General features: G+C 41.5%; 1 protein-coding gene across 5 annotated transcripts in view; it reads right to left on the bottom strand.

Moving 5' to 3' along the window:
- CTBP2 (C-terminal binding protein 2) overlaps positions 1-23,395 on the bottom strand; it is a 237,224-nt gene that overhangs the window by 84,841 nt on the left and 128,988 nt on the right. For all 5 annotated transcript variants that reach the window (XM_050959317.1, XM_050959318.1, XM_050959320.1 and 2 more), the window contains one exon: positions 14,033-14,191. In XM_050959317.1, the coding sequence (XP_050815274.1) occupies positions 14,033-14,090 (58 nt within the window). In that variant the 5' untranslated portion in view covers positions 14,091-14,191. The remainder of the gene's footprint in view (positions 1-14,032; positions 14,192-23,395) is intronic.

Raw genomic sequence — 23,395 nt, 5'->3', positions numbered from 1 at the left:
ACTGACCTCGTTATCTCTAGCTTGCTTGCTAGCACACATATATATACCTGCCCCTGGATATTTCCATTACATGCATCTGAGGAAGTGGGTATTCATCCACGAAAGCTCATGCTCCAAAACGTCTGTTAGTCTATAAGGTGCCACAGGATTCTTTGCTGCTTTTATGATACCTAAGTCACTAATACAGTCTAATGCTTATACTTGCCTATCATACTAATACCTCTGGGCTATATTTCTGACCCAAATACTGACAGGATCTCTTAGTAATCCCTAAATTTCTTTATTGCAGTAAATAGTACAAAATCTTCTTCAAACATCCTCCCCCACAAAGAATTCAAGTCTTTAAAAATATTTTATAGACATACAAAAAAATTGCCCCCACAAGATTTTTCATGCATTTTTGGACAATATCTGATTAGCATCATATTGAATTAACTAACAGAATTAAAGCACACTGGAAAATTTCTTCCTGTGTGAGTCAAAATGGAAAGACAACTTTGTAGCTGATGAATAACGGAGAACATCTTGGCCTACAAAAATATTTGATTACAATCTTTTTCTTAAAAGGGTAAAAATATATTCCAGACTAGATACCAATCAAACAACTTGGATTTTAATGTAGCAGAGAAAATAACAGTATTAAAAACAAAGTTCTGAAGCAGAAGACGAGAGCTAGTAAAAATTATATAATCTTATACAATAAAATAGTATTGATATTCTACAGTTCAAGAGCATCTTTCAGCCAGTGATTTAAAAGGAAATTAAAGAATTTAGTCACAAAACCAAGATCAGTGTTATTATCCTCAACATAGCTGAAAAAACAAAGTCACAGAGACATTGAGGCCCATATTTTCTAGTGTTCATTAATTTTAGATGCCTCATTTTCAGATGTGCTGAGAAAGACAACTGCAGTTGAAATCAGTGTTGACCTCGGGCTGCTCAGTACCTCTTAAAATACCCCCCAAGCCCTAGGGTCTCAAGTTGGGCCCCCAGAATATTAGATACCAAAATCTGCTTGCAAATGTGTAGAGACTTGCTCAAGTTCACACACAAACTGAAGGAGAACCCCAGAAGAAAACCTCGGTCTCATGACTCCCTGTCCCGTGTCCTAGCGAGAAGACCATATTTCCCCATTACTGAAAGATCATTGTGTGCTAATAGCGTCAGTCTAAAATGATCTAAAATGATCTAAAAATGATCATCCAACAACTGCACCTGTTCTTCTCTTTACATAAAGGAATGCTGTGAAAGTCAAAAATGTGCTGGAGTGGTCTGTAACCATGTCCGTGCTCCTGCTTTATAGGAGCCAGCAAACTAACATTTTAGGCCCTGATCCTGGCAACACTTCTGCATATGGTTGAATTTAAACATGAGCAGTCCCATTGACTCAGGGTCGCCCAGCGGGGAGGGGCAAGTGGGGCAATTTGCCCAAGGCCTCGTGCCCCGCAGGGCCCCCACGAGAATATAGTATTTTATAGTATTGCAACTTTTTTTTTATAGAAGGGGCCTCCGAAATTGCTTTGCCCCAGGCCCCCTGAATTCTCTGGCTGGCCCTGCATTGACTTCAATGGATCTCCACTAGTGCTTGAATCTTAGCACGTGTGTGTGTGTACAGGATCAGGGCTTTAGTGAAAAGTCAGCCACTTTTCCACAACACTAAGTTAAAGAAATTCTTGTGTCCTCGCTAGAGAGTGTATTTCTATTATACTGACTTTAATTAACAGCTGCTGATTAGGAATTCCAGCAGCCTTATAGTCTAAACTATCAGCTCCCTGAAAACCCTCTGCTTAGCGCAGCCATGTCTGCTCTGAACTGCCCTCTCTCTAACTTCTCTATTAAGGTGGACACAGACTATTTGCTCAATGAACACAAATGAGAGCACAGATGTGACCGTGACAGACAGCATGAAATATGATTGGAGGGGGCCTAAATTCCCCACTGAACCAGGAAATAAGTAAGAAATATTTTGAATGAAATACAGATAGGGGAAGAAAGCTCTTTTGTTTTTCTTTTTGCACTCTTAAAAATAGTTCCTATGCAAATACCCATATTTCTGTAGCTATTTATAAAATAAGATCCCTGCAACAGTCACCAACAGAGGACTTTATGGAGCAACCTACTGACCCAACATAACTAATCTGATATAACAGAGTACCTGGAAAAAGAGCAATTCACAAATATTGACATTCCTAATGCAAGGGTGAGACTGAGGAATGTGTTTTACAAGCAGCCCATTTTATCGTACCTTATCTTTGAATTTTACAGCTATATTAGGAATATTGCAACATGGAACAAAAGCAAAATAATTACCATGATATGAAATGCTTTTGTCTTTGTGAACCTGTGAAAAAAAGCACAATTGTAGTTTAAAACAATGGATTTCAGTTCAACAGTGACAAAATCGGCATGTTTTCTGCTATGATACGACAACTGCAAAAACAGACTTTTTTTAAAAATGTGATGGGTGACTCTGTCATCTAAAATCTCCTCATTTAAAATTGAAGGGGTGAAGATCAAATTTGTATAAGTCAATGGGGTCTGACAATGGTAAATGTCTAGCTCTATACAGTGCTAGAAAATTCAGTTTTGTATCTGGGAGAGAAGAAAGCATGGATTATATTCTCTTACTTACTTTAGAAAACAGACTATTAAATCTGCCAGTGCTAGAGAGTCTACTCTTGCCTCAATGTGCATGTAGAATTCCTATCAGTCATGGGCAGCAGGTGAAGCCTCTCTTTGGGGAGGCTAGCCCCCAGCTCTGCCCCTTCTGCTGTGCCCTCCCCATGGCCAAAGCCCCAAGACCCCCTTCCCCGCCCTCCCCCCACGGCTGTAGCCACAAGTCCATCCCCTCGTCCTTCCCCGCAGTGCCCTCCCCCCTTGCCACAAGACCCCCAGCCTGGCCGAAGCCCTGAGCGCTCCCCGCCTTGGCTGAAGGTGCCCCGGGCTGGCCACAGTCTGGAGCGCCCCCTTCCCGCCTTGGCTGGAAGAGCCCCGGGCTGGTCAAAGCTGCACTGTGCCTCCCTCCCCAGAGCCAACCTGCGCAGGGAAAAAGCATCTGTTAAGATGCTTTTGATATGCCCCATGCAGGTTTGGGGCAAGGGAGGAGGCAGTATTTGCCTCCTCAGCTGCCCCTGAACCTGTATGGGGCATAATAAAACAAAAACTTCACCGCCAAACCCCGCAACGGGGGACGGCGTCCAGTGGCCGTGGCAGCGCTGTGGGAGGCAGAGACTCCCCTGGCCTATTATATCTGCCGCCCAGTAGCGTAGCTGGTGGGATTCAGCAGAAGCAGCTGCTTCCGCTCAGGTCGGCAGGCTTGGAAGCGGCACCTGCCGGCTGCACGGCTGGAGGAGCAGTGGGGCGGCTCAGAAGCCGTGCCTGCCAGCCGGCGCTGCCCACCGCATGGCCAGAGGGGCCACGGGGCGGCAGGCTGGCTCGGAAGCTGCGCCTACCGGCCCGCGCTGCTCACTGCACGGCCAGAGGAGCTGCGGGGTAGCAGCAGCAGCTTGGCGTGGAAGCAGCACCTGCCGGCCACGCTGCCTGTCACATGGCCGGAGGAGCCATGGGGTGGAAGGCCGGCTTGGAAGCCACCAACCTTCTCTCCGGCGCTATCCACCGCACGGCTGGAAGAGCTGCAGGGCGGCAGGCCGGCATGGAAGCGCAGGAGGGAAAGTGAGCGGGGGAGGTCTGCTCTGGGGGCATTGCCAGAGGGGGGAGCCAAGGGGGCAAGGCCAGAGGATGAGCCAAGGGGAGTGTGCCTTTTTTATGTTTTGTGCTCCCCCAACGTCGAAAACCTGGCTACGCCACTGCTGCCGCCCATGCTATCAGTGTAAGTGAAAAGCCCCTTGAGAGGGAATGTGAATAGTGGTTAGGGCAGGGATTACATATCAGGACTCCTGGGTTCTATTCCTGGCTCTGCCACTGACTCACAGTGACACCTTGGTTAAGTTACTTAACTTCTCTGATGTCAGATTACCCATTTATAAAGTGGGTATAATAATATGTACCTACTTCACTCTGATGTTGTGAAGATATTAATGTATTAGTGTTCTTAACATGCTTTGAGCCCCCTGGATAAAATGCACCAGAAAGGTGCAGAATTAGAGTAATATTATAGCCCTCTGAATGTTAGCCCTTCTACTGAAAATGCATCATTGTGCATAATGATTGCTGAAGCTTAGGTAGCTCTTTATTGCTTCCTCGGCTTGCACCTCCTCAAGAGGCATGGATGAGGTGGAGTTGAACATTTTCTGGTACATAGCGGATACAAAAGGGGAAAAGGAATGACATGTACTGTAAATGACACATAAAGAACTTAGTTTAAATAAAAATCTAGGGGGAGTGGGAGTGTGCGTGATAATCCCTAGGAAGTCATTGTATTTGCCGAAATTTGGCTTTGCAAAAAGCTCTCACACAGTGGCAACAAGCGCACAGCACAGATAGGCTTTATAGCAGCTTCTCTTTAAATTAGATAAGTACAAAGAGAAAATTAGCAGAATTGCACAGGAATCATTTTCAATAATCAAAGGAATAGGAACAGCATCTGAAAGCTCTTGAAGCTGTGCCACCTGCTTTTACGAATTTCCAAACCAAAAGTTTGGATGCTAAAGAACTTCAGCAAAACACTCCAAAGAAAACTCAAATACCAAGTTGGTGCATTACAACAAAAACTCTTTTAGGATTAGCTGAACACTAAGCAGTCACAGCCCCATGTAACTCTAGATTCTGGTCACTTCAGAAGCAAAAAACAAAAGCTTATGTATATTTGAAACTGGAATATAATTTTATTGAAAACACTGGATCACATATTCCCATGGCTTGTGCACTGAAAACTGTAGGAAACTCACTTTAAAAAAAATCCTGCCTCTAAATGCTATACACAAGCTAAGACCTCCAATTGAGTTATGCTGCCATTCCATCTTACTCCACAAAAATGGCCCACGCACATGAAAAGCATATTCCAAAAAAAAGAAAAAGGAATGTGTGGTCTGAACATATGTAGGAGAAACCAAAGCAAAGCCAAAAGAACCACAAATGCCAAAAACCAAATGCAGTTACTGCCGAAAACTAGTTCTAAGTGACTAATGCCATTCTGAGCAACAGTAATTTGCTAATAGCCCATCGGATCCACCTGCAATGGCGTGCATCTGCATTACCTGCATCTGTGGTTGAAAAGTGTTTGGAAGGGTTCTCTGCACATTATTTTTCTCATCCCATTATAGCAGACCCTGCATCTGCAGATCACTTTAAAAAAAATAATTATACTATTTCCTTTTTTTTAATACTGTGGAACCCACAAAGACATGCAGCTAATAAACTTAAGTAACCCACAACCCTATTATTGTAGTCCTTGATAGGGTTGCCAATTTTGGTTGGACGTATTCCTGGAGATTTTATCACATTATATAATCTTTAATTAAAGATTAATCTTTAATTCCTGGAGGCTCCAGGGCAATCCTGGAGGTTGGCAACTATAACCTTGACCTCTTGCCACCCAACTTCCTTCCTTTATTTCTGCCTGGTGTGATTCCACCTTCAGTTAGTCAATAAGTGCTCTGTGGCAGGCTGCGTATCTATTATTTGTAAGGACACTAGAGATGGTGAACAAAGAAACAACAATCTCTCTAATGGGTGTTTCTAGACACACTCACTATTCCAACCTTCTATTATTTTGTAGGGTTGAGCACCACGAAAAGCATTAACTTATGCCACTCAATTCTGCAGTAAATATTTACGGATCATAGAAACTTCCAAAGTTTTTTATTGCAAATGAGAACCTATGGCTCCTGGTCACTCAACCTGGCTTCAGGGGAAATACCTCTGCCAGAAGCCATAACAGCAGTATGTATATACTGAGCGTGCAAAGACAGAGCAGCGTTCTGACCCACAGGATCATCTCACTATTCAAGAGGGGCCTACAAAAACTGGTTCTGAATATCTCTGTTGGGAATATTTGGAAGATTCCTAGAATACTGAACAGGACTGCTATAGAGATCCTAAAATGTGAGATGGTTTTTCCTAAGATGTTAAGTATTTTACAGACATGACCATCAGCTAGGGAAGAGATTTAAACAGGTAATAGATTTTGCAAGAAGCAACAAGTCACCAGGGGAATAAAGCCCTCTGGTGACTGGGAGCCCACCGGGAAAACTAGCATATATTGGGTTTTTTGGAAGACAGCGCCACTTTGCCTGCACTTCATTCATGCATACACAGAATAATTACTCTAGTATTGGACCGCATTAACTTCCTAGGAAGATGTTCAATGCAGTACTTCACGGAACTGGAAAAATCCACCCAAGGCTGCCTTTGAATAACAAGTTCTAGGATTAAAGCCTCCAAGTTTTATGCCAAGTTTAGAAAATGGGGAGTTAAAAATCGCCAAGAGCAGCAGAGATCCATTATCTCTGAAGCAGGTTTTGATCTACCATGGGCTTGTAAGATCTGGCAAAGAATGAGGATTTACTGTTGAAAATAAAGATGGAATTCTGATTAATAGGAACATGAGAATCTAGAATGCACTCAGAAACATAAAAACTAAAAACCTAGCTGTAAACACCACCTTGAAATCTTGGAATAAGATTTACAACCAGGCTTCAACCAGTCAAAATTTTTGAATTCAAATATTTAAAATATTGCTTACAAAACAATTAACAGAAAAAATATGGTGCAATTCCTGCACCAACAAAGGGTTAACTTTTTTTTTTTTTAAACACTCCTACACCAAAAATGCATATACTTTCAGGAACTACAAAAAAATAAATCAATCTGGATGCCGGATAGTGATCTGGCATGCATGGTTCATTGGGCATGTCCCTCAAATATTCACAAGGATCTAATCTAGGAATGGTCTTTAAAAAATCCTTTAGAAATCACATCAAGCATCTTGCATCCAAAATTGGGTATTAGACCCAGAAGTCAAAATTCATCATGATATTAAAAGAATTTGGGAGTAAGATTTAAATATAATTTGTAATGAAAAAGCTTGGAATTATATCTGTCCCACAAACTAGAATCTTAAATGAATATGTTTTAGAATTCTGACCTCTGCCCTGCATGCCTGGGCCTCTATATAAATAAATAAATAACAATAATAATGAAGGAAGTATTACTAAATTCCTGAAAGATTAAAAGGTGGAATCTCAGGAGACTTTTTTTTTTTGGTGATACTCAAGAGCTACAGGGAACGTTTCCCAAGTTTTGGAACTCTTCATAGGTAAAAGAATATTGGGAGGAATATACTTTCAAATATAAATTATTCATTAATAGATGTTTTTGATCAGTGGGTCTCAAACTTCATTGCAGCATGGCGCCCTTCTGACAACAAAAATTACTACACAACCCCAGGCAGGGGACTGAAGCCCAAGCCCCACTACCCTGGGGGAGTGGAGGTGGGGGGAGAGTCGGCAAAGCTGCCCCTGGGGTTCTGCCCTGGGTGGGGGGCATGCAATCTTAGCCCCCCTGCTCCGGACTGAAGCCCTTGGGTTTCGGCTCCAGGCAGTGGAGCTCAGGCTTCGGTTTCAGCCCCGGGCAATGGGGCTTGGGCTTTGGTTTCAGCCCTGGGCCCTAGCAAGTCTAACACCAGCCCTGGCAACTCCATTAAAATGGGGTCGTACCCAACTTTGGGGTCCCAACCAACAGTTTGAGAACCTGTGTTTTAGATTAAAAGATTTTAATATCAGAAGGTACCATTAGAGCATCGAGTCTGACCTTAAGGAAGATATCCATATTATAATATCCTTTTGCCTACTGGAAAACAGATACATGCTTCTTGGACGTCCAAAGGGAGCAACAGGAGTGCAATGTGACCAGATTCTCAAAATAAAACAACAGGACACATGTCACTCAGGGTAATGAAAGAGGAAGAAGGGGTACAGCTTAATCGAAGGGCAGGATCAGGCCCTGTGGAGAGCAACAGGAAGAAAACTGAGGGCAGAAGAGAGAGGGGAAGTTACACTGAGTCTCCATCACCCCATGCATGAGAATAATAAATCTACTGAGTATTTGTTCTTCTCAGAGGAATAAATCCCGTTCAACAAAAGAGGCTCCTTAAACTACATCTCATGACAATCATTGCACTTGCGGCTAAAGGTGCATTAGGTGATGGAGTGTCCACTTTTAGTTTCATTTTATCACTTCTCTGCTCTCCTCCTTCCCAGCAGAGGTTAGAGAGAATGGCCTCCCAGAAGTGTCAGCAGCACCTCCTGCTGGAGAAGTGAAAGTGTGCTGCTGTACATAAATGGGACACATTGGAGTCCTGTTTTAAAGACTATAAATCTTTGGGAGAGATCACTGAAAAAAAAATACAACCAGGATATCTGGTCAATTAATAAAAGTGTATCAAGGAATGTAATTGCCTAGAAGGAATTCCTAAGATACTGGAAAAACATTTCCATCTGCACTGCTGGAATGGACACTAGCTCTGTCAGAAGCGGCTTCTTGTGAGAAAATGGTCTTCCAAGCACTGGATGAACCCAATGTTTTCATGCTATATGGGATACTTCTTTAAACTTCTTGGAGTTAACTTTAACATAGGAGGCCAAATTCATCCATAGTATAAAACTCTACTAAAGTCAATTGCTACACCAATGGAAACTAACAAGCAACCCCACTCAAGCGTAAGGCAACAAGAGTTCATACTCAGTGCTAGAAATTACTGTTTGTAGTACTTACCTGTGTTCATGGGTACTGAAAAATATATTTGTAAAAGAAAGCTAAATAATGTGTTTCCCTGCAATTTTACTCTAGTGAGACCAGATGTCCAACTTCTTTCAAAATAGCTTGTACATTTTGTAGAGATGGGCTCAAGCCTGAACCTGTGGAGGCAGATTCAAACTTCTCCAAAATTCAGGACGATCACTTTCAAGGTGTTAGTGCTGAATAAGGATATATATCGTTCAAACCGGTCACTGAGAATAGATACTTTTCAAGCACATATGCCTATGGCTGTCATGTAGCTGAAAAACTAACACCGTACAGCTCAGATGAGTTCACTTACTGATAGTTGATAGAACAGGTTGCTGACTACACTACAGGTTGCATATTCTGAAGTACAGAGGTGGAAAAAATCATAGATACTATGTTATCTTATTAATATATAAACTGAATAAATGGGAAAAATATCAAAGCTGAAAATGAAGCCTATGGTATAGAAGTAGTTAATGATAATGGCTACCCAAAGGTGCTAATGATATGAGGCCATAACACTTGTTACATGGAGTCTTGATTTTTAGACTGGGTGAAATGGAGTAACAAGGCTAAACTGTAGATTAGACAAATACAAAGCTACAACAGGTGTGGGTTAAGAAGTAAAGACAGAAGTCTTTATTTTGAGTTATGGGCAGCTAACAAAGCACCACGGACAAAGATGTCCTACTTTCAATAGCAGGCTAGGTTGGATATCCAATACAAAAAAGCTGCACATGGAATTCACGCATATTGCACCAGTATTCCTACCTATACTGTTAGGGCTCAATTAATTTGTCTTACACTTTACCATAGAAAACCAACAGGATTTTTTTGTTCTCTTTTTTAGTTATTTGTACAACTTGTTTCATGTGTAACTCACATTTTAAATGTTGTCATGCAGTTTTCCCCCATGCCACAACTTGGGTGATGTAACACAAGTAAGCAAATGTGCATAAAATACAAATACAGGCTTGAACAAGAACCACCACCACCACATTCCTTAATGCTGTAAAAATGACTGCACATCTGTCTCATTTGGAACATGCACAACAGCTTATTCACAAGCCAAGAAATGTTCATTTATACCTATGGGGAAAGTTTGAATCAACATGGTGAGAGGACTTAGCCTGACCTATATTTATGAACCCACTGTGGTTGCTGTGAACTTTGTTCATCCACGTGAACTCCCTGCACAGGATTTATGTCAGCTTTTTTTGGTTGTATCTGAAGACCCACAAACTTCATTAGACCCTACATACACTGATTGCAGGGATCCCCCAAGAACCTGGACACCTTGTTGATGTCCATGATGCCTTTTTACCACACAGATATTTCTCAACACTACTGGAATCTAGTTCCTCATTATGGATACCAACAACACAAGGAGTAATAAGCTTCAAGGAAAGGCCTTTGTGAAAAATGTGAGTAATGTAATGCACAGACCAGTGAACGTCATGGATATACTGGAACAGGGCAGCAAATCAGGAGGAACCAGTCATTAACCAAAATGTTAAGGGGGAGTTTGCCAGAATCTCAGTGGGTGTAAATCAACACAGGATAAGTTTAACAGCTGAGGATCTGCAAAACTTTTTATTTGCCTCCATTAATTTCTCTCTCTTTCCCCAAGGAGAAACTTGGTAAGCTACTTCCTAAAAAGTCTGATGGTTTTATGTCTTTTGAGAGGCAAAAACAAAAAACAAATATAGTTTTATTGGGATGAGAGAAAAAATCTCTCTACAATGAATTATACTCATGAAACAAAGCCAACTCAAATCTATTAACAGACTACTTCCCTATTTATTCTAAATGAGTGATTTTCACCCAGTATTGGCAAATGTATCCATACTTGATACAATCTCTAACACATTGTTTCTCTTTGAACAACCATTTGTGATACAAATTTCCTGACATAAACAGGAATTTTTATTTCCTAACAGCAAACAAACAAACAAAAGCATTTATTTAGTTGACCTACAGGCTGTTTATTAGTCCCAGTGCAGGTTTAATCATTAAACGCCTTATGTTGTGAGCTCCTCAGAGCAGAAGTTGTCTTTAATGAGGTCTTGGTAAGCAGCTATCACACAATGGACACTACTGTAAACAAACAAAAAGCTTCCTGACCCAGGAGCAAGAAAATTTCTCCTTTTTTAATTCAGGAATTTTAACTTGTATTTTCTTGCTCCTGCCTGGAAGTGCTTTTCACATGAATGGCAACCAAATCCATCGGGGCAGGTAAGACTAGAGTAGAGAGAACCACTTTCTGCACTGCTTGTAACTATAGGAAGTTGTTCTGATGAGCTTCTATGTTCTCTCTGACCAGAATGGATTTTTTCAACAGGGCTAGAGTCATAAAGTAACCGAAGGAGGTGGCGATGGTCGTGGTGCCAGTGGTAAGTTCCCTATAACCTTTAGCCCAGTGGTGAGATCACTCATCTAGGAAGTGGGAAAACCAGGTGGAGAAGGCATTTGAATACTGGTCTCCCACATCTGAGGAGCATGCCTGAACTACTGAGCTATGGGATATTCTGGTGTTAGTCTCTCTAAATGTCTCCTGTGGAAGCTGCCCCACTTCTTTCATTTGTCTGCTACTGTAGCCTCCCCTACACCAATAATTCCATATAATATTCAAAGACACCAAGACAAAACCAGGCAAAGTAAAATGCCTGCTTTTTCAGTTTATGCTTTCATAGCAGCTGGAATGGTCAGTGTTCAGGGATTTATTACCCTACAGTCCAGCTTGACCACAATAAGATCTTTCAACAACAACAAAAAATAGCCTTCAGCAAAGTCAATGTGGTGTATGATAATCACACAACCCTACCGGCTAGTCTCCACAGAAAAGTTAGATTGACTGAGCTACGTTGGGCAGGGGGTGTGAAAAGTCCACTCCCCTGAGAGATGCAGGTAAACCAGCCTAACCCCTGGTGTAGACAGCACTAGATACCGCCTCTCAGGGAGGTGGATTAACTACAGCCGCTGGAGAAGTCCTCTAGTCACTGTAGTGCATGTCTACACTGAAGCACCATTGTGGCACTGCTGCGCTGCCATAATGTTTTAAGTGTAGATTTGGCCTAAGACTCTGGAAAATTATTTTTCAGGATTATTTTTACAATGGTAATTACAGTCAATCCTAACCTGTTACCTATAACCATTTTGGGAGTCACACACAACATGACATGCTGCAGCTGCACAACAGTAAATCCCATCAACTTAATTCAAATCACAAATAAAGTTAGTGAACAGCAAATGTGCTTTTTTCAAAAGTTATTTAAACTGCACTTTACAGATTAGAAAAAGATTTTAGCCAAGAAACAACAAAAAGCTCAAATCACTTGTTCAGAGGAAAATAATCTAAACTTCAATCACATCTAATGTTCTGTTAGCAGGTTTGTCCTATGATCCTTTTGAGTTTCTTGTTCACTCAGCAACCAGATCTGATAGTAAACATCAAACTGGAAAGGCTGCTTTTGAAAATCCCAACTCTGCCAATATAAGTCTTTTAAGTCAGGTTCAAAGGCATTTTTCTAAGATAAGATAGAACACTACACCTGAGTGTTTATGGCATTCAAATGGATAGATATGTAACTCTTTGCTGCCATATATTCCGGCCACTGTCAGCACCTTCCTTCCTCCCCCCACACCCTCCCGCATTACAAAGGCAACAAGCTCTGGAGCAGAGTTAACGCAGATTAACCCAGTGTTGATTGGGTTAATTAAATTGACAGGTGGAATGGCTTTTACATTTTTCTATATTACTTGATTAAATGAACTCATTTTTCAATTTTGTGCTCTCTGCACTGAGCTTGAAATGCAGCCCTATCTGATGAATAATGCCGCTTCCTGAGGGATATCAGTATCAACGTGTGTTTCATGTGCGGGTTGTATATCCAAGGAGATCACTAGGATCACCTCACTCAATTATGGCTTAAATAATTCATGGCAAGCTTAAAATGATAGCAAAGGAGTTGTATTTAATTACTGCTGTATCAAGAAAAACACAGTTCATAACTACTACAGCAAAACATGTAGGGACTCAGTTTTTCCTTCAGTTGTGCAACCTGAGGTGTCTTATACGTTCTGCTGAGAATTGTTATAAAATGCGTTTCTCAGCATCATAAAACTTCAGTGGGAGTTGCGTGCCCACATCCAAGAGCACAATTTTGCCTGGGAGCGTTTAACATAATACTTCCAAGTGTGCCCCTACAAGACATTGTTCGTAAAAGTTGAAATCATGTACCTGGACAGATTCTCCCTTTAAACATAGGTAATCACTCAGCAGACAAGATTTAAGCTACAGCTGCTTGAATGACACTTTGTTCCTTTTTTGCTACAGCTTGTAAAATTTTTATGAGATGGCCGCCAGCTCTCATCAGAGAAGTATCAGCAAGCACATTGGAAAGTCTGAGGTTGTCTGGCACCACTTGACTTTTCGCCTAAGTAAATAAAAGTAGCTTATGCCATCTGAAGCTGCAGAAGAGATACACTAACTACTGGCTGTCATTCTGTTGTGACACTGAACAAAACGCAGAAAAGTAAAGGAAAAACCTACCTGGGCTAATGCACCCAAACACATGCTATGAATAAAGAATGGATCTATAAATTTGTCTTGGCATCACACATTTGCTAATGAAGGAAAAACTGTTTGTCGAGACATTCAGTTACATTTCAACAACAAATACAGTTAACACATATAGAAATTGTCAATGTTGCAGAAGAGCTGAATTTACTGTAGCCTGGGGAGTGTAGGAGTAAGCTGTCTCCAGAAAATCTCGGTCGTTTAAATTGCCATTTAAACCATACAGTGGTTTCAGAGTGCCTATCATAACTGACATTGCTCAAAATGCATTCAAAATGCTAAGCTAGATAGCATGGCATTGCCATGAGTGCATGAACAAGAGAGGTAGTTGTTTTGCATCCAGCAATCTCTCTCACATAGTCTGGGGCACCAGCACTGGTGTGACTTAGTGAGGGAACGCTGGGAAGAGCTATCCCCTACTCATTTCCATTTGGGATTTAGATCATTAACTTCCACATGGGCTCACAGGACAGCACTTTTCACAAAGCAGCACCGTCACTGTAAGGCAATGTAAACACAAAGTAGAGCCAACATCTTGATATGGCAGCACCCAGACTACAGATAAGAGTGCCATTCCACTATAAATTACTAAGCAATGCAAAAGAGATGGCCAGTAAGCCAAAGTCTTATCATTTGCAGGTCACTTTCAAAACAGGAACAGGTGTTTCACTTACAAACACCAATGCTACCCATAGTTCAGCAATTCTACTTTCTTGTGAAGAATCGATGCGGATTTCATTAGAAATATTGGATTATGCTCAGTCTTACCTTCACAAATTCTGTCCAATCGCTGTCGTTTGACTTTGTGTTTATCCACAAGAGCCATTCTTTACTGTATTTTGTAACTTTCTGATTCAAAAAGCAAAGCAGTCCTCCAAATCTCAGGAAAATTCACAGGAGTCTGAGTGCATAACGGCACTATAAGCCCTGAAACAAGGAAAAATAATCCTTACATTTAGGACCCTTGGTACAAAGGATGACAATAGTCTATGCTTGACATTACTGTGGACTTTCTGAAATGAAAGTTACAAACTGAATACTTTCTACTCATGTTCTCAAGGAGCACCAATGTACACGAGCATGGCAGTATTGTTTAAGTGTTATAGGTAAGCTTTCTCGGTTTTATTTTTCAGCCTCAGAAACCCAAACTGTATTCACCGGCTCTGAAAGATTAGAGACAGAGCAAAAGAAAAGTTACTTTGCTCTTCTGATATCTCCTTTGAACACTTGCGCTTCGGATATCAAGTCTTATTCAATTCATTTCCAGTAAAATAGTTGTCACTGGAACTACACTTTGGACTCCTGAAACTTCCAGAGTTTATCTCTACAGAGAGAGATATGTTACCCACAATTTTTTTTACACACGGCCCAACCATAATTGTAGTTTGTTCTCTCAGTTGTACTCAAAAGGCCAGTGTTACACATTTGATGCTGGATGGACATTTCCAACACACACACCCTTTAAAGGCTGCCACATATCGGTGTCTCATTAAATAAAGCAATCTAGTAACTGGCAGATACGGCTAATTTATAAGAAGTGTTCTATAAAGAGACAAGGTCCCAATTCTTTTCCAAAAGAATTAACAAAATCAGGCAAATAGAGACACTTGCATATTACGCATCACTTTTTCTTTATTTTTTTTTAAATAGAGCACAAGTTTTGTTTAGTTCTTGAATATGCACATCTGAGCAGTTTGCACTCAGAATAGAGACTAGAAGTGCCATTCTGGGACTTTAATGCAACAGTCCTATCATAAACCTTAGACATGAGTTTGCTTTTCAGAGCAAGCACCACCTAATTGTTAAATGAATTGGGAAATAAGTGAAAAGAGCTCATGCTGACGTCTGATTTCCAGTAACTGTCTACCACAGGCATTAAAATTTTACTAAGTAAAACGATACTCCCAGTAATTCAGTGTTAAAACCATCCTGCCTCAGGTGCTTGGGGGAAGGTTGATGAACATGAGCTAGATTTCGATATAGTATCCTTGTCTTGTGTTATGCCAACCTACTTGGTCTTCCAGTCATCAGACCAAGCTGGTGAAGTTCTAGTACTGTTCATGTTATTAGGTGAAGAAGAGGTTTTTGTTGGGGAAGGAACTGATGTTCAAAGCCATCATCTTTCATTCAAGTCATCTGTGGTGGGTGAAATGAAGGTGGAGAGAGGGTGGGGAGAACTGCCTTTGTATGTACATACACACAATAATGGAAGCATTAACAAGTTCTTGGTTCAGATACCATTAAGATCCATCTGTCACACACTATATCACGAGCTACTTTAAAGATCTAATCAAAAGATTCTATGTACTTGAAGGAGTCTGGCTCAAGAGACAAAGATGCAGGGGCACTTAGAAAACACCCACAAAGACAGGCAAGTGGGTGTACCCCATCTGATCACAGCAACTCACAGCAGCACACTAGTGTAGGCATTGGAGATATCTTCTGGAACAGCCACTTTAGGTTTCCCGGGATTCTTAGTGAGTTTACCAAACCTCTCTACTTTGTTGCTGCAGGGATACGAGCTATATCCAACAAGGAGTTGCAGGGCACTTCACTGAAACTTAGAGGAAAGGCAATAAAGTAGATCTGTGTTTCCCAAACTTGTTCCGCCGCTTGTGTGGGGAAAGCCCCTGGCGGGCGGGCTGGTTTGTTTACCTGCCCTGTCCACAGGTCCGGCCGATCACAGCTCTCACGGCCGCTGTTTGCTGCTCCAGGCCAATGGGAGCTGCTGGAAGCAGCAGCCAGTACATCCCTCAGCCCGCGCCACTTACAGCAGCTCCCATTGGCGTGGAGTAGCAAACCGCGGCCAGTGGGAGCTGCGATCGGCCGGGGCAGGTAAATAAACCGGCCCGCCAGGGGCTCTCTCTACACAAGCAGCAGAACAAGTTTGGGAAACACTGAAGTAGAGGGTAGCAAAGCTGTACGTTGATTTAATGCCACATACTGGTAGCAAAAGGCTACTACAGCGAGAAACTCTTTCCCAAAGACGGGTTTCAGAGTAGCAGCCATGTTAGTCTGTATCCACAAAAAGAACAGGAGTACTTGTGGCACCTTAGAGACTAACAAATTTATTTGAGCATAAGCTTTTGTGGGCTACAGCCCACTTCATCAGATGCACAGAATGGAACATATAGTAAATATACATAGATACACGTACAGAGAACATGAAAAGGTGGGAGCTGTCTTACCAACTCTAAGAGGCTAATTAATTAAAACTTTTGTAGTGATAATCAAGATAGCCCATTACAGATAGTTTGACAAGAGGTGTGAAAATACTTAACATGGGGAAACAGATTCAATGTGTGTAATGGCTCAGCCATTCCCAGTCTCTATTCAAGCCTAAATTGATAGGGTCTAATTTGCATATTTATTCAAGTTCAGCAGTTTCTCATTGGAGTCTGTTTTATGAAGCTTTTCTGTTGCAAAATTGCCACCTTTAAGTCTGTTACTGAGTGGTTAGAGAGGTTGAAGTGTTCTCCTACTGGTTTTTGAATGTTATGATTCCTGATGTCAGATTTGTGTCCATTTATTCTTTTGTGCAGAGATTGTTTGGTTTGGCCAATGTACATGGCAGAGGGGCATTGCTGGCACATGATGGCATATATCACATTGGTAGATGTGCAGGTGAACAAGCCCCTGATGGCGTGGCTGATGTGATTAGGTCCTATAATGATGTCACTTGAATAGATATATGGACAGAGTTGGAATCGGGCTTTGATGCAAGGATAGGTTCCTGGGTTAGTGTTTTTGTTGTGTGGCCTGTGGTCGCTGGTGAGTATTTGCTTCAGCTTGTAGGGGGCTGTCTGTAAGCAAGGACTGGCCTGTCTCCCAAGATCTGGGAAAGAGTGAGAGATCATCTTTCAGGATAGGTTGTAGATCTTTGATGATGCACTGGAGAGGTTTTAGTTGGGGGCTGAAGGTGACGGCTAGTGGCGTTCTGTTAATTTTCTTTGCTGGACCTGTCTCGTAGTAGGTGACTTCTGGGTACTCTTCTGCTCCGTCAATCTGTTTTTTCACTTCAGCAGGTGAGTATTGTAGTTTTAAGAATGCTTGATAGAGATCTTGTAGGTGCCTGTCTCTGTCTGAGGGATTGGAACAAATGCAGTTGTATCTTAGAGCTTGGCTGTAGACAATGGATCATGTAGTGTGTCCTGGAAGGAAACTGGAGGCATGTAGGTAAGTATAGTGGTCAGTAGGTTTCCAGTATAGGATGGTATTTCATCCAATGAAGTGGGCTGCAGCCCACGAAAGCTTATGCTCAAATAAATTTGTTAGTCTCTAAGGTGACACAAGTACTCCTGTTCTTTTCCCCAAAGAGTAATCAGTATGGAGCCGCCAAATTTCAGCTTTTTAAAGAATGAATTAAATTAAAGAAAAGCACCATAAAGGGTTAAAACAGTCAAACAAAAAAATGTAGAGAATCTCAAATTGTGCACCGTTCATTCAAGGTTTCCACAGTACAAGAGAAGAAGGGAATTATTCTCATCTAATAAGTACAAGGGAAAGCCCTCTACCCCATTGTCAGTAGTGTTGCACACTGTGGATGTGAAATACATAAAGTTTAACAACACAGTACATAAAATTATAAGTAACGATGTCTTATGATACAAAGTGACAAGGACCATGGTAAACATAGGTGTCTGGGACTGAGAAAACGCAGGGGTGATGTCAAGCAGCTGACCTCGGGCAATACACATAACCTCTCTGTGCATCTGTTTCCCCTTCTGTGAAAAGGGGATAACAGCTCTTACCTACCTTTGCAAAGCCTTTTGAGATCTTCATATAAATGGCATTAATTGCAAAGTACTGTTATATATCTTGTATATTACCCCTTCATCTCCAACAACTAAGCTTGTGCAACCCCTCCCCCTTCCCAAAAAAAGGTCAGTGCAAGAACAATCTCCCAGAAAATACAGGTTATTAATAGTTAACGAATGCAGTAAGCTCGAGTGAAAATGAGGGAGCGGGGTAAAAGCTCTAACAAATCTGCTGCATATCAAGACGACAATTTCATGGAGATTATTGTTATTATTATAAATGGTTATCAATTATGCATCACATTGATAGTTAATTTAAAAAAAGAAAAGGGTTGTGTTGGTACAGCTGAATTCTGACTGATGGAAAATAGGCGATTTCCTGGTAGTTAATGGCCAATTTCCCAGCAACACAACTGCAGCATAATCTCAGAGATTTATAGCAATAATTAATTGATTTTTTTAAAATGTAAGGGATGCTACAGAACATGATTCCCACTCAGATTAATAATTAATGAAACATTCTAAAGTACCAAAACTTCCATTCCAGACACAGAAGCTTCCTAAAATCAAGAGCTTGTTATATTAAAAAAATCAACTGAGTGTTAATGTAGATAATGCAATACAAAGAGATAGCATTTCCATTATCAGAATTTAAAAAGATATACCTGTCTTTAAACTTAATGAATACCCATCCCACTCCCAGGGAGATTTGGCTGGGCAGCAGGTCCAAGCAGAAAGTCTGTTTGGAGCTGGGCCCTTGCTGCACAGGGAGGGAGGCAGGAGAGCGTCATTTGAGGATCACATGAGAGTAATGTATTGTGAGCGTGATCCCGTGGGATGGACGCTATTGTCCACAAAGAGTGACTGCAGATTTTAAGGATCTCAGTGATCTCTTATAACCCTTTCCCAAAAATTGCCTCCCACAGCCTTCCCCCCTCTCAGATCAGCAGCATTTTCTCTTGTGTGGCAAGAATGAAGGACAATTGGAAGGGACCTCAAGAGATCATCTAGTCCAACCCATCATCTAGTCCTGCTCAAAGCAGGAACAATCCCCAAATGGCCCCCTCAAGGAGTGAATTCACAACCCTGGGTTTAGCAAGCTAGTGCTCAAACCACTGAGCTATCCATCCCCCGCAAATGATTTCTGTGCATCCCTTGTGTTTTTTAAGAGAAGATCTCCCAAGCAACATCGCCAGACTGCACCTTACGGGATGGGTAAAATAACAGTTTAGATCCCAAGTTCACATAGCACTACTGCTACACAATCTACAAGGCCTGTCAATCTCTCATCTCCTTTTCCCGCCAAACTTCCACAGATGGCAACATCATGCCCCTTGCTGGCTGCACAGCATCCCACATGGACCATCCTAAGGAGCAGGTTTAGTGCTGATTTTTGAGGCATTATTTTATAATTTATGTTTTTATATTTCTGTTGAATCAAGATTATTTAATCGGTGTCAAGACTCCTAATGAATTACAGGTTATTTATGAGATCCCAATTAACATATAGTTTCTTCTCTGTAGTAACAGTTTCATGGAGCTAAACACTTTCACCATGGTTGTGAATTTATGTTTCTTCTGATAAAGTCTATGGTATTACCAGTGCAATCAAAATAGGCCCTGGGGCTTCCTTTACGCTCATTACCAAGGCTCCACTTTTATATGCTGTATATTAAAACAAATCCTGACAATAAAAATGCTCATTCACAATGGCTTCACTTTTCATATGGTCAAAATCTCCATTTATAAGTCTTTGCTCATTTCAGCAGCACTGCACGTGGTAATTATATTTTCAGATTATAAACTGCATAGAAACACGTGTCTGAACATACGAAGAAAACTTTGTTACCTGTATGTTAAGATTATCAGTTAGAATCTAAAGTTATATATTTGTGTATCGAGGAACCCTGCATCATGTACATGCCAAATACAGGTTACAAGCCCTCACAAATCACTGTCCGCCCACTAAGTATATATTCAACATAAGCCGGTTTGTTTATAAGCCGACCCCCCAGGATGAATCTGTAAAAAGGGAAAAAATTTATAACCCATTCATAAGCTGACTCTATAATTCAGGGGTCAGCAAACTTTGGCTCCTGGGCCATCAGGATTAGCCGCTGGATGGGCCAAGATGGTTTGTTCACCTTGAGCATCCGCAGGCACAGAGGTAAACCTAAGTAAACAAAGTGTCCTGGCGTGCCAGCTGCTTACCCTGATGGGCCAGGACAGCAACTGGTGGGGAAATTTTGGGGGGAGGAGAAGCTGGGAGACAGGGGAGTAACCTCTGTGACCACCTCCTACATGACCCCACCCCTAGCCTGGGACCCCACACTCTCCCCTTCCCTTCCCACCTTATCTGGGGAGAGCTAGGGGAGGATGTCTCTGGCTTGGCTGGAGCTGCTCCGGCAGGCTGGGCAGCACGGCTGCAGCCTGATCCGGCAGGCTGGGCCAGGCGACGTGGCTGCAGCATCTTCCAGCAGGCTGGGCTGGGCAGCATGGCCACAGCATGCTCCGGCAGGCCAGGCGGCATGACCACAGCCTGCTTTGGAGGGCAGAACCAAGCGGCATGGCTGCAGTCTGCCAGCCCCAGAGCTGCAGCTGCTTTGGAGGCTGCGGGGAGAGCAGCGTGGCCAGAAGTGGAGAGACTCTGGCCCCACCTCTTCCCTTCTGGCTCTGCTGCCTCTCCTTGCTCCCTCTGTTGGGGGAGGGGCTGTGCCCCACCTCTCCCTCTCTACACCTGTTTATAAGCCGACCTCCTTCTCTGATGCTTCCCTTTTTTTCTAAAAAAATTTAGCTTATGAATGAGTATATAGGGTACAGTCCACCTACCCAAACAAAGATTATCTTCCATGTCTTTGGCCCATTATCAATCAAAGGCACATCTACATCTTGCTAACCCCCCCGCAAGTATATTCAAACCAGAGTCTCCACCCTCTTCCATCCTTGCTTCCCACCATAGCCAGAAGAGGACTATATCACATGGTTTAATCTCTATATATAGTCTAGAAACAACACAAATTCACTCATTCACTATTAGAGCCATATAGAGAATGCAAATTCCGTTTTGTGAAGGATACTGGGATTTCAAAATTTGGTTTCATTCTGATTAGGAACCCCAAAATTTCAAAATTCTCCACAAAAGAAAATCCCCATCCCAATTTGTTTCATTCCAAAATTGAATGTTTCATTCCAAAAGTTCAAAATGGGGAGTTCCAACCTAGAACTTTTTTCCTTCAAAACAAAATTTTGGTGAAATCAACATGATTTCGCACAGTGTTTTGATTTTGACTAAACTGCATTTTCTGACAGAAAGTGGCACCATCAAAGCTTCTCTGACCAGCTCTATTGACGCTATCATTCCCTGGAGAAAAGCTTTCTGCAAAGGAAAACAATGATAAATAATAATCACCCCCACCATAGGCATATTGCATAGCTTAATTTAATTTCCATTCTGGGGCCCTTCCTAATAATTTTAACCAGTCCATTTGTGTTTGACAGGTGTTTGTGAGGATACCAAGCAGCAATAAGAACACAACTTAAGATACTATTAAAAATATGACAAGAACACCCAGAGTGGGATTTAGCAGGCATGAATAAACTGGAGAAAACCAGATGTGAAGGGTACAGAAAAAAGCAGGTCACTTCACAACCTTTAAATGAAACTGTTATTAAGAAAAGGTTTTTCCATTTTTGCTGTGCAGGACACAGCTAGTTGAGCACAAACTTCTATTTACTCTTAATGATTTCTACATCCAATTAAATCTCAATATAATCACAAGGTTAAAAGTTACAAAAAATAAAATTATTTTAAGTAGGCAAGACTTAAAAATATCAGGGAGAGCAGTTAAAACATAAACAAATCTTGCCATACAATGGAATTTTAAAGCGCAAGAAAGAGGAAGACATACACTAAAAAAAAACAACTGTAGTTCTTGATCTTCAGCAAGATTAGGAATCAAGTGAAATGATTTACATATAGTAATTGCATGTCCTTGCTGGTCTCCAACAGTGTCTTTCAAAATGTAAATTTCCTTGAAAACACTGGAACATTATCATAGCCTAGTATTTATTTATTTGTTTGTTTGTTTGTTTGTTTAAAGGGAATCTACCTAAACACAATGTTTTAAAAGGGGGGGGACACAAAAACCCTGATGCAAAACATTTAAATAGCTTCTTAATACTGCATATTAAACACCACCCAGTCCATGAGCCAGAAAATGAGAGAAAATTTGGATGTATTAGGATGCATTTTGTTCTCCTAAGCCACAGAAATGGATGTTTCCAAACAATGAAATGCATGCTGCTTAGCTTTGTTTAATTTTTGCCCATGCTGGGTGCATTTATGTGAAAGTATTGAAGCCAAATGTTGCTGAAGAGTAAACAACTCCACCCAAATCCATGTATGGAAGGAACATGAGATAATCAAATCCAGAGTTCAACTCGGTCCTGTCTCTCAGATGTAAGGAATGCCCATCGTTTAGAAGACCTGGTGAAGTCTTCCTGTAAAGATCTCTTGTGATAATTATCTCATTTCATATCCTGTCGTCCCTACAATCCTGGGGTTACCAGGATAAGGGGTTGCACAGAAAGGATGCTTGATCTGCCTCAGTTTATAACTATATTTATACATTAAAAGTGAAGAGGAAATAGGAATCTGAAGATGTTTCTGTCTCATGCTCACTGACCAAAAATTATTATAATGTATAACACTATGAGGACAATTTTATGGATAAAGTCTTTATAGGGCACCTAAGCATCCAAAAGACCTTATACTGTGTCTGGCTGGGATCTTTAAAAAAAATCTCCACTGCTAATCTACCACCAATGCAGCTCAACCAGTGACAGCAAGAGTGAGAGCCCTTCCACAGCTGAGGCACTGGCACTGCTTTACCAACATCTTATCTAGCCCTGATCAGAGCAGGTCTAGATAGCACAGCGATATGAACTCTGGTAGCCACATAAGCACCAATGGCATCACCACTTAAGCTCCAGTAGTGCCCCAGTGCTGGATTTCCAAAAACATTTAGACACAAGAACCGATCAACACTTGCTGACCATTCAATTTTTTAAAATGAGAAGAAAAAAATTGGTGAGAGCTGTTGTTTCACCACATTTTTAATCTTTGTAGAGTGCAGATAGGTGTTTTATAAATACCTAGAGACCAATAATAGAGAAGAGAGGGAGAGAGCCAGAATAGGAACAGGAAACAAAGTCCCATGATCACACATCTGGCTTGTTCTAGTACAGGGGTCGGCAACCTTTCAGAAGTGGTGTGCCGAGTCTTCATTTATTCACTCTAATTTAAAGGTTTCGCATGCCAGTAATACATGTTAACGTTTTTAGAAGGTCTCATTCTAAAAGTCTATAATATAAC

The sequence above is a fragment of the Gopherus flavomarginatus genome, chromosome 6, assembly GCF_025201925.1.
Source record: "Gopherus flavomarginatus isolate rGopFla2 chromosome 6, rGopFla2.mat.asm, whole genome shotgun sequence".
Classification (NCBI taxonomy): Eukaryota; Metazoa; Chordata; order Testudines; family Testudinidae; genus Gopherus; species Gopherus flavomarginatus.
Note: the sequence above shows the minus strand (reverse complement) of the source record. Positions and strands in the feature narration are given on the sequence as shown.